At 41.6% G+C, this 15,972-nt stretch overlaps 1 protein-coding gene across 2 annotated transcripts in view; it reads right to left on the bottom strand.

Annotated features, from left to right (window-relative positions):
- The window catches only part of zbtb40 (zinc finger and BTB domain containing 40), a 16,776-nt gene extending 2,264 nt beyond the window's left edge, over window positions 1-14,512 (bottom strand). Inside the window, exons 1-11 of one of the 2 annotated variants that reach the window (XM_025007550.2) lie at window positions 14,396-14,512; window positions 12,015-12,177; window positions 10,500-10,873; window positions 9,279-9,610; window positions 7,712-7,910; window positions 7,269-7,634; window positions 5,318-5,524; window positions 5,044-5,208; window positions 3,897-4,111; window positions 2,066-2,222; window positions 701-927 (exon numbers count right to left, since the gene is read on the bottom strand). In XM_025007550.2, coding sequence (XP_024863318.1) covers window positions 701-927; window positions 2,066-2,222; window positions 3,897-4,111; window positions 5,044-5,208; window positions 5,318-5,524; window positions 7,269-7,634; window positions 7,712-7,910; window positions 9,279-9,610; window positions 10,500-10,873; window positions 12,015-12,166 — 2,394 coding nt within the window. In that variant the 5' untranslated portion in view covers window positions 12,167-12,177; window positions 14,396-14,512. The remainder of the gene's footprint in view (window positions 1-700; window positions 928-2,065; window positions 2,223-3,896; window positions 4,112-5,043; window positions 5,209-5,317; window positions 5,525-7,268; window positions 7,635-7,711; window positions 7,911-9,278; window positions 9,611-10,499; window positions 10,874-12,014; window positions 12,178-14,395) is intronic. The other variant, XM_025007551.2, reaches the window with a different exon arrangement.
- Window positions 14,513-15,972: the final 1,460 nt, after the last annotated feature.

The following is a 15,972-nucleotide window of genomic DNA, read 5'->3' as shown; positions in this document are numbered from 1 at the left end:
CTCAAGGACCCTGCTGAGGGTACAGAGCTGGTCCAGTGTTCCACGGTCAGGACGAAAACCACACTGCTCTTCCTGAATCCGAGGTTCGACTATCCAACGAACCCTCCTCTCCAGAACCCCCGAATAGACCTTACCAGGGAGGCTTAAGGTCTCTGTATTTGGAACACACCCTCCGGTCCCCCTTTTTGAATAAGGGGACCACCACCCCGGTCTGCCAATCCAGGGGAACTGTCCCCGATGTCCACGCGATACTGCAGAGTCACATTAACCAACACGACCCTACAACATTCAGAGCTATAAGGAACTCATCCACCCCCGGAGCAGGACCCTACTAATAAAAAACATCCCCACAACATGATGCTGCCACCACCATGCATCACTGTGGGGGTTGTCTTCTCAACATGATGGGAGGTGGTAGATCTGAAGCAGACAGTGTTGTCCTTCAAAGCGAAGGAGCTGAAGACATACAGTATGCACGCACCATTTTAGAGTGTTATATATTTTTAAAACAAGTTTAAACACATTTTTGCTTCATTAATCTGAATTTTAATTTTAATGAAACAAAAAAATCCAATTAAATTCCAGATTGTAAATCAACAAAATAGAAAGAATACCAAGAGGGATGAATACTTCGGCCTGGCAACCAATCCAATAAGCCCTGTGTTTAGGCTGTATGGAGATCTTTAGCAGCTGGTGTTACCGTGTAGGAGGTGGAGGCCTGCTCCTCCTCCTGCTGTGCCTCCATGTGACAGGACAGCAAGTGCTCCTGCAGCTCCAGCTGTGAGATGCAGATCAGGGAGCAGAGAGGGCAGTTAAACGCCTCACCGCTCTGGCTGACATGTTGCCTGCAGATGTGCTCCTGCACTTTGTCACTGCCACTCAGGTCAGCCCTACAGAAGAAACAACGCACCGCCGACACCTCTGAGCCTGGAGAACAAGATCAGGAAAGATAATTAAACAGAAATGAATCTGCAACCAGCCAGCTGCCTCGGCACAGAAACATTTAATTATTTTAGTTTCACTCCAAAGCAGCTGAAAGTGTGAGCAGACAGTGTGTGGTTCTGATTGATGCTGTTCAGACAACTTTGTTGTTTGGTATTGTAGCTAAATACATGTGGGGGTTGTTTGATTCTTTGTCCAATTTTATTTAATCTTTATATGTTTCTACTTGATGAACATCACTCAGAAATTTAATGTAAACTATTTGAAATATGTAGATGATCAGTTGTAGATTTCCTTATTTTCTGTTGATACAGAGCCTCTAAACTCCCTCACATGATGTATAAATGATATTGTTGTATGGATGTTACACAACTCCTTACAGTTAAACCAATAATAAAACAGAAATACTTATTTAGTGCAAAGACTCAGAGACAGAAAGTCGCAGCTCTCTTCAGTTCTAAGCCATCGAAAAATGAAGCAGCCTTTTATCGTTTAGGAAACATTTAGAGAGTTGGGACATTTTTTTAATCAAAAAATAAATGAGAAAATGAATTTTTAACAAGCAGTTTGGACTACTAGAATGACCTTTTTACAGGCCTCCTAAAATCTGTATCAAACAGCGAATTCAAAATGCATCTGCTCAGATTCTCCCAGGAACCAGGAAACCTGTTTCTAAACTGCCTTCCTGTTGAAGTCAGAAATAATGTTAAAGTCTTACTGCTTGTATTTAAGGCAATAAATGGTTACCTGTCAGCTCACTCAGGTCTGCAGACGGTGATAACAGTAATACCTCGTACCTTTTCCAGATCAGGGGACCTGCTTTTTGAAATGAGATGCCCTACTTCTAGATTTGAGAGAAGCCCCTCCATCTTAAAGTTAAAAATGTTCCCTTTTTGAAAAAGCACAAGATGAACTTTTCATTGTTTGTGTATTTTATATTAGCACTTTTATGACTCTGCTCTCATAGCATTTTTTCTGTGTGTGTGTGTATGAATACGTCTGTATGAGTTTTATGTATATATTTGCATTCTTATTGGAAATCACGTTGTGTTTTATAAATAAGGTTTGGTGGAGTTGTGCTGCTGCTCCTCGTGTTCATGCTGATGTGTTTGACCTTCCTCACCTTGGTGCTCATCAGCTTGGTGTTTGCCTAAACTGTCAGTGCTGGGAAAGAACTTGAAGCAGAGGTCACACTGCACTAAGGTCTTGAGCTGCCGGGTTTGGCTGGCAAACACTTCAGGATGGTTGGTTCGGTTATGATACCACAATCCAGACAGTTGCTGCAGCGAGAGAGAAGATTTGTCATTTAGCCTCTTCATACCGCTGCAGTGGATTTGAAATGAATTGCACAGATAAACTTCACAAATTCTACAGTAATGGTCTATATAATATAAAATTCAGACATAACTAAAAAACTCCAAAGAAAGTCGAATGTTTGTTTCTGAAAACATGTTTTCATGAAAAAACAATAAATTCTCAGCATTCTTTTCTAAACCAGAGCTGGAACCTGAACCACAAAATAAGACAAGTGGCTTAATGAAGGAACTATAAGTTCAATACTAGGTTTTAATCCCCACAAAATGGCTTCACTTTTAAGCTGGGCTTCTCACCATGGCAATCAGGGGTGTAAAGGTACTTGTTTACAGTAAATGACTGTCTAGTCACCTCGGTTTTTGAGGTCAGAGTTTAAAATGGGTTTTGATGTAAGAAAAGATAAAAAACCAGATGCTTAATGATGGTTATGTCTTATTTTGAACAGACAAGCAGGAGTGGAGGCTCTAAGGTGGCGGGGCAATGATCAGCTGGTACCTTCACTGTAAAATAAATAATAAATAAGTTGTAATGTTCTGTCATATTCATTTCATTTAAACTGAAAACAGTGTCCTGCAGACCACGAGTCAAACAAACAGGTTGATCAACTCAATTACTGAAAAAACAGAAGGGTTTGTTTCTTAATTTGGCCTAAACTTAATTCCAAATAAAAAAGCGTTTGAGAACTAAAAAACATCTCCTAAATAACATCACCAACAGATCCTGTGCTTCATATTAACTATTCTTACTTTGCTTTAGTTTAGAGTGCTTTAGACAGTTCACTCCTTTTGTTGGCATGAAGCAGTTTAAAAACATCTCTTCCAGATGAGACAAATAATCAACTGTGGCTGTATTCTGTGGCTGATTGCACGCAGCAGCATGGCGTCTGTATGGTGACAGCTCGGCAGAAATAAATGTACCGATGCACTCATAAAGTTAGTCTCTCACTGGGTTGCAACCGTTGGAGACTCAAAATTACAAGAAAACCAAACATTTTTCAGTTTCAGTCTCACTGATTCTGCGTGTTTGCAGCCAAAGATCAGCAAGCCGTGCGGCCACGATTTACACGGCCAACTTTTAAAAGTCACAACTTTCTCTTGTGTACACGGCTTGCAAAAGTGCGTTCCAGGTCTTGCATATTATTTTTATTAGTTGAAATGTTTAAACTGAAGGATCTTGTTGCTAAAAGTGCGGCGTATTACAAACACCAAACTGCATCAGATGAAATCTCTGTATTTAGATTTATATCAACATCCATCTTAGAAAAGGTTTTGACTGATTATCAATCAGCAGACAACTAAAATCCTTATTTGCATTTTAGACCCTCATGAGCTTAAAAATATTAACAAAAGCAATCACTGCTCGAAATTGTTTTTATTTTTGTTTTTAAAGAACATTTTAAAACACCACGTGTTGTTTCTGACACAATGGGGCTGAAACATTCAATTGGAAAAAAACATAAGTATCTATAAGGTGTTCGCTCTACTTGTGCAGTAATAATGGAGCAGTGACACTGATAAGCTTACACTTTTACAGTTTACCGTTATAAGCACTCAGATTGCCATGTTTGTTTTGTTGGATCCCTGATTGTGAAGGGGACTTGGTGAGGTAACGTGAAGGTGCACCTGTCTGCTGCACCTCACCTGGTACGACTTGTTGCAGAACTGACAGCTGAACGGTTTGTTCCCAGAGTGTGTGGCCTTATGTTTGTCCAGCAGAACGGCGCTGGGGAACACCTTGTTGCACGTGGAACACTTGTGAAACTCTTTTGGGTGAAAGTCCTGGATGTGCTGCTGATGCTCCTCCAGCGAGGAGAAACTTAGACAGCACTTCTTACAGTCGTGAGGTTCTGATAAGTCTGACACAGAGCAGGAAACACAAAACACACTAGAGTTAGTCATGGTGTTCCTCAGGGTTCAATGCTTGCACAAATACTTTCAGTTAGGTGAGACTATTTCTGTTGTCATGCTGATGAAACTGAATTATACTGATCCATGAAGTTTTTATCTGTGTGTGTTTATTCATCTTTAGGGTTTATTGACACTCTGAGATCGAAATCACCGAATGTACATCTACAACTGACTAACGTTTGGAGTCAGTCCAATTCCAGATAGCCACCACAGTTAATCAACCTTAACAAATGCAAAAACGGCTACAACTAAGTTATTTGACACATATTGAGCTCAACTTTGGTGTGGTAGTAGCTGATCTGGGAGATTTTTTAAGGCATCACCATTAACTACTAAAGTCAACTCTGTCTTTTGGTTAGCTAAATATCTCATGAACCACTGAACAGACTTTATTGAAACTCTCAGAAAGTAAGCATTGGTTGTATATCTACAACTGGTCAACCTTTGGTGTCAACCCAATTCAAGATGGCTGCCAGAGCTAATCAACATAAGCAAATAGAAAAATGGCTATAACTTCGTCAAATTTACAAATATTGAGCTAAAACGTGATTATGTTGTAGCTGAGGGTCATTCATAACACATTCTGAGCTCTAACAGATCACATGAAAACTCGTAACATTGTGTAAAGCCGAACATAATGTAATTTTTAAAATTCTTCTCTCTCTTTCTCATCATAAGATGATCTTAGTTTAAAATGTTGTCATGATATGAATTCCTTCAAGGAAAGCTAGGCCTTTAAAATGTGTTGGCTCTGCTGTTCTTTGTCAGCTTGTCTAATCTGGTCACCTGATAGAACTCATCCTGTAACGGAATATGAGATTTTTACATTAAAATGTGAAGTAGCCTAAAAAGTGTGAGTGACTTCCTGTTGTGTTCTTACTGTGGAAGGTTTGCAGGTGCACAGTGAGTCCGCTGGCCTGGCTGTAGCCTTTCCCACATTCCCGACACACATAAGGCCGGTCGCCGGTGTGTGTCCGAACGTGTCGTGAAAGCTCAATGGACTGAGCAAAGACAGCCTTACAGTACTGGCACACATACATCTTTCCTGGGAATAACAAAACGCCAACACACATAAAGTAAAAGAAAACAAAACTTATTTCTGTTTCTTGTTCTTCGAAACCAAATGAAAAGTGTGCAGAGTGTGAGTGGCGTACCTTCAGAGTGTTTCTTCTTGGTGTGGTATGAGAGTGCAGCTGCCACACTGAAGCTCATGTCACAGTGCTGGCAGTGGTACGGTTTCTCTCCTGTATGCAGCCGCATGTGGTTTTTCAGAGAAGAGTTCGCACCAAACTTTGCGCCACATTCCTCACAGGCAAACGGCTTCTGGTCAAAGTGCTCCGTTTGTTTGTGGTAAACCAAACCTGAAAAATGACACCTTTAGTTGGAACCAGCTGTGGACAAATGAAGAAATGTGAACCAAGCAGATAGATTAGATCACTGACGAAAATGGTTTTGTCCCTGACTCAAACATCTCCAGGTCTTGTCCAATCATTACCAAGTCTTATTAACAGGTTTACTGAGCCTGACACTGCTCTCCCAGCAAACTACAGCACAGTACATGCACCTGCCACCACAGTCCAAGAAAACAATTGGAACATCTTAGAGCACATGTTCAAGGATTGAGGTTTCTTCATAAAGTAGAGTTTGTAAACAGTGTTGGTACTCCTCCTGTCTGTCTGCAACACCCCCCTCTGAAGCAGAGAGATTCTGCAGGTGGGATAACTCAATCATATTGAAAGACTAATCAGAAACACAGACAGGACCGTCCCCCTGTGGTGCTCTTCTACTGATTGCCACATCAGACAGGGTCCTCCCCAGCCTGTCTGTCAGATAATCAGCATCCCAGGAGTCAGTAGATGCACTCGCACCCATCCTGAGCAGCTTGTCAAAGTAGAGACACGGAGAACAGACTGAAGACAGCATCACCAGCACTAGGAGTTTGATAGAAGTCACATTGTGGGTTTGCATGTAGCTGAGTTGTCGGATTGAGGTTCGATATGTGGGTCATATAGATGTTACAGTGGCCTGATGTTGGAACCACTTGGGACATGATGGAACTCACATACCTTGGGAAGGTTCTGGACACTCAGGACAGACCACACCATGACATCTCTGCCTGCCACGCAGACATCCCTTAGCATCCTGTACTGTGTCTCAGCGACTGGTATCAGCTGAACTACTATGGGACTACTAACCAATACTGGACCACTAACTACAACTAGTTGGCTACTAACCCTACTGACCTGGGACCTACAGTTTGCCTGAACTGCTCTGTTCTCAATTCAAACTGACATTGTATTCAATATAAGACAGTCAGATGACCGTTCAACACATGCAGTTTCATTTCAATTCCACCACTCTGTCTGTGTGCTTAATGGGTTTTGTGTGTGTGTGTGTGTGTGTGTGGCCATGTATTTGATACATTGTGGGGACAATTTTCCTAACATATACTACCTTGTGAGGACCAACTGCTCCTCGTGGGGACCAAAGCCTGGTCCCCACGAGGAGAAATGATGTTTTTGGGTTAGGGGTTAGGTTTAGGACTAAGGTTTGGTTTAGGGTTAGCTATGTACTGGTAATGGTTAGGGTTAGGGTAATGGTCAGGGTTAGGCTGTAGTTAGGCTGTAGAAATGAATAGAAGTCAATGGAAAGTCCCTGCAAAGATAGAGACATAACATGTGTGTGTGTGTGTGTGTGTGTGTGTATACCTGGTCTGTTACTTTTTTAGGACCTTTTCTGGTATAATTACCTACCTTGTCAGAACCGGTAGTCTATATGGGGACCAAAGCCCGGTCCTAATATGGTGGAACCTCATTTCTGGGTTAGGTGTTAGGTTTAGGGTAAAAGTGTGACTTGAGATTAGGTTAGGGTTAGTCATGTAATGGTAAAGGTTAGGTTTAGGGTCAGGGTCTGGGTTAGGCTACAGGAACAAATGGAAGTGAATACAGGACAGAAATGTGATTATGTGTGCTGTGTGTGCAAAGCATTGTTAAAGTTGCAGTTTGAAAAAAGTTATTCCAACTTTGAACAGCAGAGATGAATAAAAACAAATGTCATCATTCATTTGACACACCTGCAGGTCCGGGTGTTGGAGCTAACTCTTACCTGATGGGTGGGCGAAGGTGCGCCCACAGAGGTCGCAGGCCACCTTCCTCTTGACCCGCACTGCGTTATAATGAGCCTCGGCCCGGTGGCGCCGTAGAGCTCGCTGGTTAACTAGTTTCTTGGGGCACTGTGGACACTGCAGCTCACAGTCCTGGGACATGGAGCACTTCTTTATGTGGGCCAACATCCTGCACTTGAAGTCAAAACTCTTCTTACACCAGCTGCAGATGTAGGGTTTGGAGCCGGCTGAGGCGGAGGATGAAGATTCTGCTGCAGTGTTTGTGTCTTTCCCCTCCTCCTCGGTCTGCTCCTTACTGCTATCGTTTTCCACCTCGGGCTCTGGATTTTCTTGTTGTTCCGAGTCAACTGTGAAAGATGAAAAAAGGTTAGAGATGTAACAGTGAGGATAAGAACCCACATGAGTCCAGACAGCTTGTCTTTACCTCCAGCCCGGGTTGTGTTCTTTTCCATATCGTCCAGCAGAGAGAGCAGCAGTGCAGGGAAGGAGGAAGGAGCTTTCTGCTGGACAGCTCGGAGCAGCTGAAGCAACACCTTCTCAGTGATCACTCCATCCCTCACGTTACTCATTAGCTTCTCCAACACTGAGCTGGGATTAGTCTCCTCACAGCACTGACACACAACCTGAAAGGAGTAGAACATTACCACTAAATCTTAGGATCTGATCATGCATACCTGATGATCAGAGCCCAAGCAGGCAGGTCTGAGCTGTGAAATGCATTCTGGGTGATCAGAGCTCTGTTGTCCACTCAAGGCTTCATGCACAAACATGTGTTGTCTGTCACAATGAGCAACAAACAACAGCATAATGATTTTTTTGTAAAAAATCACAAACATATTCAGTCCATACACAGACTATAACTTATTTGTATTTGAACATTTTCAGATTCAATTAGTTGACTTTTTAAGTACTGGCCTCCTTCCAGATTTCTTCTGTTTTTGCTTTTTTGTAACACTTAAATGTTTTAAATCATCAAATAAATGATAATATCAGACACAGATAACCTGAGTAAATACAAAATGTAGCTTTTAAATGATGATGTTTTATTTTTAATATAAAGAAAAATATATCTAAACCAAGCTTGACCTGTGTAGAAAAGTAATTCCCCCCTTGTTAAAGACAAAATAATGTGATTGACCATATTCTGTGGACAGAGTTTCACTAGTCACACCCAGGTCTGATTACTGCCTGACCTGTATCGTGAAACCACTTAAATTGAGCCGTTATCCACAAATGGAGAAAACATAGAACAGTAGTGAACCTTCCCATGAGTGGCCAGCCGACCAAAATGACTCCACGAACACATCCCTGACTCATCCAGGAGGTCCTGAAAGGATCCAGAACAACATCTAAAGCTCTGCAGGCCTCATCTGCCTCAGGTAAGGTCAGAGTTCATGATTCAACAATAATGAAAGAGACAAAGAGCGGAAATGGCCTCCGTGGAGAGTTCCAAGGCCAAAACCGCAGCTGAGCAAAAAACACAAAGACTTATAACTGAAAAATGAAACTTCAGGTTCATCAGACCAGATGACATTTTCCCACAGGCTACTGGGAGACTTGATCTTTTTCTTTTTGCTAAATGCAGCCTGATCTGGATAACTTTCTATGTAAAAGAAGGTTTCCTACCCCAGAGAACACAGGAGTGTTGTGTACTACTGTAACGTTCCCTTCTGTCAACCCAATACATGCTCCACATATACAGCAGGAACACATGGAGAATGTTACAATATGTCTTTTACACCACAAGACTTCACTTTGTACAACAATCTGCTTCATTTCCTCATGTTTTGACCTGCTTAAAAAAATTAAAAACACACCAACGTCTGTGGAAAAATACAAAGGGTGACACTACCTTTAGGGAAATATATTTACATTTGCATCATTGCTTCATACTAAATATGGATCATGGCCAAACAAATAAATTAACATTTACCATTTACATGTTTAACTGGACAACAGTTTTGTTTTGAGACCAGAGCAACTTGTTGTACCTTTCTGTCCTGTTCATCTAGACCGCTCTGTGCTGCCTGGCTCAGCAGCTCCAGGACAGAAGACATGCTGCTCAGGAGCTCCACCACTTCAGCTGAACGTTGCAGCAGACGAGGAGCAGGAGCAGGAGCAGGAGCAGGAGCAGGAGCAGGAGCAGGAGCAGGAGCAGGAGCAGGAGCAGGAGCAGGAGCAGGAGCAGGAGCAGGAGCAGGAGCAGGAGCAGGAGCAGGAGCAGGAGCAGGAGCAGGAGCAGGAGCAGGAGCTGTGGATATGGTGGATGCTGATGTGCTGTTTGCTCCTGTTCCACTCATGGAGGATGTGGCCTCTTCGAGCCCTGGATACACACATTGAAACAAGCTGTTTAGATGCCAATGTTCAAGTAGGATTTGGATTTTATAAAATCTGGCATGATTGATACTCTAGTTCAGTTTATTTTTGTTTTCAAAACATACAGTGCCTTGAAAAGTATTCATACTCTTTGAACTTTTCCACATGTTGTCACATTACAATCAGAAACTGCAAAGGATTTTACTGGGTCTTTCTGTGAGGGACCAAGATAAAATAGGGCATAAGGATAAATGATTCATGGCTTTCAAGTTTTTTACTAACAAAAATCTGTATTTGTATTCATCTCCTTTACTGTGATATCCCTAACTAACATCCACTACAACCAGCTGCCTTCAAAAGTCACCCAAATAGTAAAGAAAGTCCCCATATGTTTAATGTAATCTCTGTATAGAACCAGCTGTTCCTGAAGGCATCAGAGGTTTGTTACAGAACATTATTGATCCACCAGCATCAAGAAGAACAAGGAACATACAAGACAGGTCTGGGATAAAGTTGTTGAGACGTTTAAAGCTTATAAAATAATATCCCAAGTTTTGAACATCTCACAGAGCTCTGTTCAGTCTGAAAATAGAAAGAGAATGGCACAACAGGAAACTTACAGATACATGGCCGTCTAAACTGAGGAGAGAATTAATCTGAGAAGCAGCCAGGTGGGACAATATGTCCACAGGACAACTATTAGATGTACGCTCCACAAAATCTGGCCTTTATTGAAGAGAACATTTCTGTTCAGCTTGAGCTGGTTTGCAAAGAGGAATGGGCTCAAACTGGAATAAGTGTGGAAAAGTTCAAGGAGTGTGAATACTTTTTTCAAGGCACTAATTTCCCACACTTCCAACAACAGGTTTTTGATGATTTAACCAGCAGAGACAGACCTGAAGAGTGAGAGCGCTCCTCACAGGGTCTTTTACACGCTGGCTCCACCGCATCGTCTCTACCGTCCAGATGGTGTTTCTGCTCCGTCTTATCTGAAGTCCAGGCATCCTTGGCCAGTGAAGCTGAACCTTCTGAGTTGTTACGGCTGACATTGTCTGGGGTCTGATGGTTCACCAGGGTGGTGAGGACATTTTTGAAGCCAACAGCCAAGTCAAACATCTGCAGGCTCTCTGCAGCTGCCACAATGCGGCTGACGTTGTGTTTGCCCAGAGGTAACTTTCCTGTGTAGATCATGTCCAGGAGACACCCGAACTCCTGCGAGGACACCACGGTGGTGTCAATGGAGATGGTGTCTGAGCCGTCCAGAAGAGACCTGACAGAAAGGACAAGGTCACCGTAGATCTAACAACATAAACCATCTGTTTAACATTATCTGTTTGTTTTTTTAAACAATACTTTGCAAACAAAAAAAAAAGCAGTTTCTAGACTTCCTTCACATTTTCCATTTAAAAACTCCAGACCTTTCCAAACTCAAAGTTCCACATTTCTCATTTGATTTATGTGGCCATATTTAATGTCTTCTGTACATACTAGCATTTACTAAATGTTCAGTGCAGATTGTACATAAAAGACGAAGAACAGAGAATGAGGCTCCATAATAAGTTCATGATCCTAATCACACAGTAAGAGGGAGAAATTACAAAGCAAACTCTACAAAGCTCAGCTTTGTCTCCTTAGCCTGTCTTGACAAAACCTAATAATGAATATAGAGATTAAAACAGGAAAACACTGCTGCCACAACTAAGTAAAAAGAGTTGAAAAACCCATTTAATTATGAACCAAAACAGGCTGCTTACTGCTTTTTATGGTCAGAAACTTTTAACTCTTTAATCAAGAGGTTTTGATGGTGTTGTGTTAAAACCACCCACCATTTTTATTTTATTTTTCTTCCTACAGTCTACCTGCTGCTTCTCAGTGGCTTACAGCTGTAATATGGTTTACGACTGACCCCGACTGACTTAAGATCTGACAATTAGAAGTGTATTTTAAATCTTACAGTAAATATGACCACATATAAATGTTGTTATCGCCTGATTTTTTAAATCTGGGATATTATTAAGAACAAACTCATCGAACGTATTTTGCTTCCTAATCCAAACTCTTTGCTTATTGGCTGCTTGGAGCAGGTGATGAGTTAAGCCTCTGTCATCATGCTGATCCTCTGACTTTCAGCTCCACATAGCTGATAAAGAAGGAAACCTCTATACTTTTCCACATTTCTAAGACTATGTGTAAAACCTGTATTTAATTCTGTTAAATACTTTTTAAAGTCCAAAACAACATACACACATGAACAGATGTGTTTTCATGCATGCTGCTCTCCATTCAGCATATCCATGTGTTTATTGTACAGTATTTTAACATAAAACAAGATGTATTTAACTCTTACTGACAAGAGACAGTAAGTTAAGGTTTAACAATATATTTGGAAACCTAAGACTTTATTAAATCACCTGAAGAGTGTGCTGGAGGCAGCCAGCAGCACTTTATGAGCCCGGTGAGGAGCGTTTCCCACCAGGATGGTGCAGTCACAGAAAACCCCCTCCTTCCTGAGGGTCCACAGCTGCTGCATCAGCTGCCTGCTGAAGCTCGGTAGCTCCATCATGGTGATTCCTGCTGCAGAGACAAATCAAGACAAACTTCCTCACAAGTGGAACGGACAGGGCTCTTCTTCTGCTTTTTAAAATGCTTAAACAACTAATCACACAGTTCGAACACACATGCGCCAAACAGGAGAGCTCTAGGCTCATCTGAGGTACAAGTCCAGCTTGGATTCCAACTTCTATACTAAAACCAGGGAATCTTAGCGTTCCTGTTTAAGTCTTTGTTTTTAATCGCACAAACGTTTTTAGCAACTTGTAGCCATTATTGAAGATATTCAGGACTTATTGGCACACAGATCTGCAGTGGTAAGTGTTGACTCCTGAACATACTGATGTTGTGAACTCTGGTGCTGATGTCCTGGAGTTGTTTGCCTCGATTGGGGCTGTCCAAAGTCCAGCCCTCTGAGGGATTTTGTGCAGCCTGCAGCTTCAATATAAGAATGGTTTAATGTTAGTCCTCAGGGTGAAGAGGTGGATCCGATGGACACTTTTTTTTTGTGCAAATTTTAAGAACATCAATATGAGTTCACAACATCAACAACATATTCCAAAAACTACTTCCTGTCACTTATCTGTGTGTCAGTGGTTCAAACTTCCATGCAATGATATCCCAAAGACAAACAGGAGCGCTGCATTTGCTTTAGCAGCAGAGTCCTCTGGGAGCAAAGGTTGTGAACGATTTAAGCCTTGTCCACAGTTTTTCCAGGACAATCTTTTTATGTGTCTTTTCTAAGACTCTTCTCATAAACATGGCACCGTTTCTAGAAATGTTTTTATCTACATGGAAACTCTGAAACCATTCAAAATCCTACAGTAGCTAAGCCAGGCTTCGATGTGGCGCTGTGACACGGGCACGAAAAACCCTCCAAACCCCAGAAACAAGGCGTGGCGTGTGCATACAAAGACTACAGGCTGGATGAGAGAAGTAAACACAAGAAGAGGAGGACGACACCAGGTCATAGGTGGGGTTATGACATCATTGTTTTCAAAAGGTTTCCTAAAATGTTGTTTCCACATACACAAAACTGTCTGAAACAAACAAAAAAACCTTTCTGGTGTGGACAGACCCTTAGGAGCTACTGCCATGTCAGCACACACACAAATAATAATAATAATAAAGGACTGATTCAGAGTGAGGAAGCATGCCGAGTATGTAGAAAACAGATTTCTGTCACAGTGAACAGAGAAATACAAAGCAGGGACACAGCAGTCCAAACTGTGGCCCTGAGATTTATACATCCAGGAAGAAGCAGCCAAGACTACGTTTGGGACAACTTCCAAAGCAGCATGAAGACATCCCTAACAGTAAGGTGCGTTTATAAAGAGGGTTTGGTGAATACTTCTGCATTAATGTGCCCGGAGGAAAGACCAAGGAGAGGACAACTTTCCATATATGAAAAACTCATCAAACTCAGGCAGAGGTGCTGTGACTGAGGCCCCGGGTCAGCGGTCCTCCACATGGACCTCCGAGGAGCAGCATGACCTCGGTGCACAGCCAAACCCAGCTACACTGGATTTCTTTCAATGGAGAAAAAGGAAATGCAAAAATGAGCTATTTTATGTTGTTAATTCGACGCTGGTGTTTGAAATGTTACAAAACATGCCTATTTTTGTCACAGATGTTTTTGAAAATTTTCATTAATCACATTAAGACCAAATTCTTGCATGATGTGGATCAAGGAATGCTAAGCAAAATGTGATGTGTTTAATATGTTTAAATTCTCAGTATGACTACTTCACATTTTTATTGTCCAGTTAACTTTTTGTTTGTTTGTTTCACAAATGTGCTGATGTGAATGTATAGTTCTGTAATTTGAATGAATTGACTTTTATTGAATTTGAATCTGATTTGGGCCGATTTTGTATTTAGGACTTGGACGTTTTTGTCCTGTACCCTGAGATGAGTTTTGTCGTGAACTGGAGCTAAATACATAGATTGAATTAAGAGTCCGTATAAAAGAAGACACGGGCTCATTATTTCACATCTAATATCCTAAAGAGTGTCTGTAAATCAGTGAACATTTAGTTATCAAATAGCGTTTTTCTGGTTCAGTCAGTCAGTCCCAGCAGAAAGCCGGCAGCTTCAGCTACAAATGCTGCAGCCATTATGTCACTAAGGTAACTAACAGCCTCTTTCCTAATAAAACACACTGGAATAAAGAATCAGCTCTAGTTTCTTGACATCCAGACTGTCGGCTCACATGCAGCTTCCCATCCGGGGACGTATTTACCTTGAATTCAAAAGATCCGTCTCTTTATTTAGACAACTTTGTCGAACAATCCCAGTAATGCGCAATAAAGCTTAGCCGTTTTGAAAATGGCGACGAGCGGTACGTCAATAAATGAGAACACTTCCGGTTTAAGAAAATCTGTTACAAAATACCAATAACTTATATGGATACAAGTCATTGCAAAATACGGTCTATAGTCAGTAGTTCCATAAAAAAATGACGGATTAGTTCCTTCAAAATGTAGATTATATTACAGTTATAAAACGCACAGATTACAGAACAACACAGAATACACAACTGGTGTAACAACTGAACAACAAACGGCAACATCCAGAAATGAAATATAATAAAATAACAACTCTTAAGCCCGCAATATATTCACAAAGAAAGTGGATTTGCAGAGAGGCGATTTAGTTAGTATTTCGCTTTAATATGATTTATCGGTAATAAATAAGTAGCTTCAGTGTTCATAATTTTAAAATCTGATGCTGTTCATATATAGGGTTTCATTTTGTGAGGTATCCTGAACCAATCAATTTCTTCCTGATTAAAAGAAGTCATTCTTTTCTGTCACCAGTGTGCTGGTCAAGATGGGGGATTGAGACAAAGTTAAGATTCAATGCATTCTGTTGGCTTTCTTGGGCAACACTCACTAATTGGTATTTCATAATGTACTGCATGTGAACTGTTTGGTATAGTGTCCTGAGATGACTTTTCTCAGTTGGTGCAATCTAAAGAAAAACTGCAACAGTAATCTGTCAACTAAGGCATACACCAGAGATTAGAGCCACTAAAATATGTTCCTTATACTTAAACAACTTTTGAAAAAATACTAATTTTCATTGTTATAAAAGGGACATTTCTGCTTATGTCTCCTTACCTGTAGAACCAAAGCAAGAACTATTTTCCATCCTCGGAACAAAATCAAAATCCTTCCTGGTGCTGGTTGGACTCAGCCAGGGCCAACCTTGACCCACATCCTGTTTGTAGAGCTCATGGACAGGATCTGAACTTGCAGTTTGGACGAGGAGGGTGTCTTGTTTGGGAACCTCAGGGTCTCCTCTCTGCTTTCGGCAGACAATGTGGTTCTGTTGGCGTCTTCAGGCCATGACCTTCAGCGCACACGGAGATGGTTCACAGCTGGGATGAGAGTCAGCGCCATGGTTCTGAACTGGAACATGGTGGAATGCTCCCTTTAGGCCAGGAGTGAGTCTTTTTCACGTAAGATGAAACAGGAGTTTCTTCATCTGCAGTGAAGGTGCTGCTCTGGTCTGTTGTGGTGAAGGAGCTGAGCTGAAAGGTAAAACTCCTGATTTACTGGTCCGTCTGTGTTCCAACCCTCATCTATGGTCATGAGGTTTGAATTGTGATCAAGCTAAAAACAGCTTGTTCTGTAGGGTGGCTGGGCTCAGCCTTAGACAGAGTAAGGGGGAACTTATAGTAGAGCTGCTGCTGCTGTTGCTCCTCATCACTGGAAGGAGTCAGTTGAGGCAGTTCAAGCATCTGATTAGGATACCTCCCTCTGGAGGTTTTCCAGGTATGTCCCACAGGGAGGAGACCCCGGGGCAGACTCTGAA

The sequence above is a fragment of the Kryptolebias marmoratus genome, linkage group LG4, assembly GCF_001649575.2.
Source record: "Kryptolebias marmoratus isolate JLee-2015 linkage group LG4, ASM164957v2, whole genome shotgun sequence".
Lineage (NCBI taxonomy): Eukaryota > Metazoa > Chordata > Actinopteri > Cyprinodontiformes > Rivulidae > Kryptolebias > Kryptolebias marmoratus.
The sequence above is the reverse complement of the archived record's forward strand: the minus strand, read 5'-3'. Positions and strand labels throughout refer to the sequence as shown.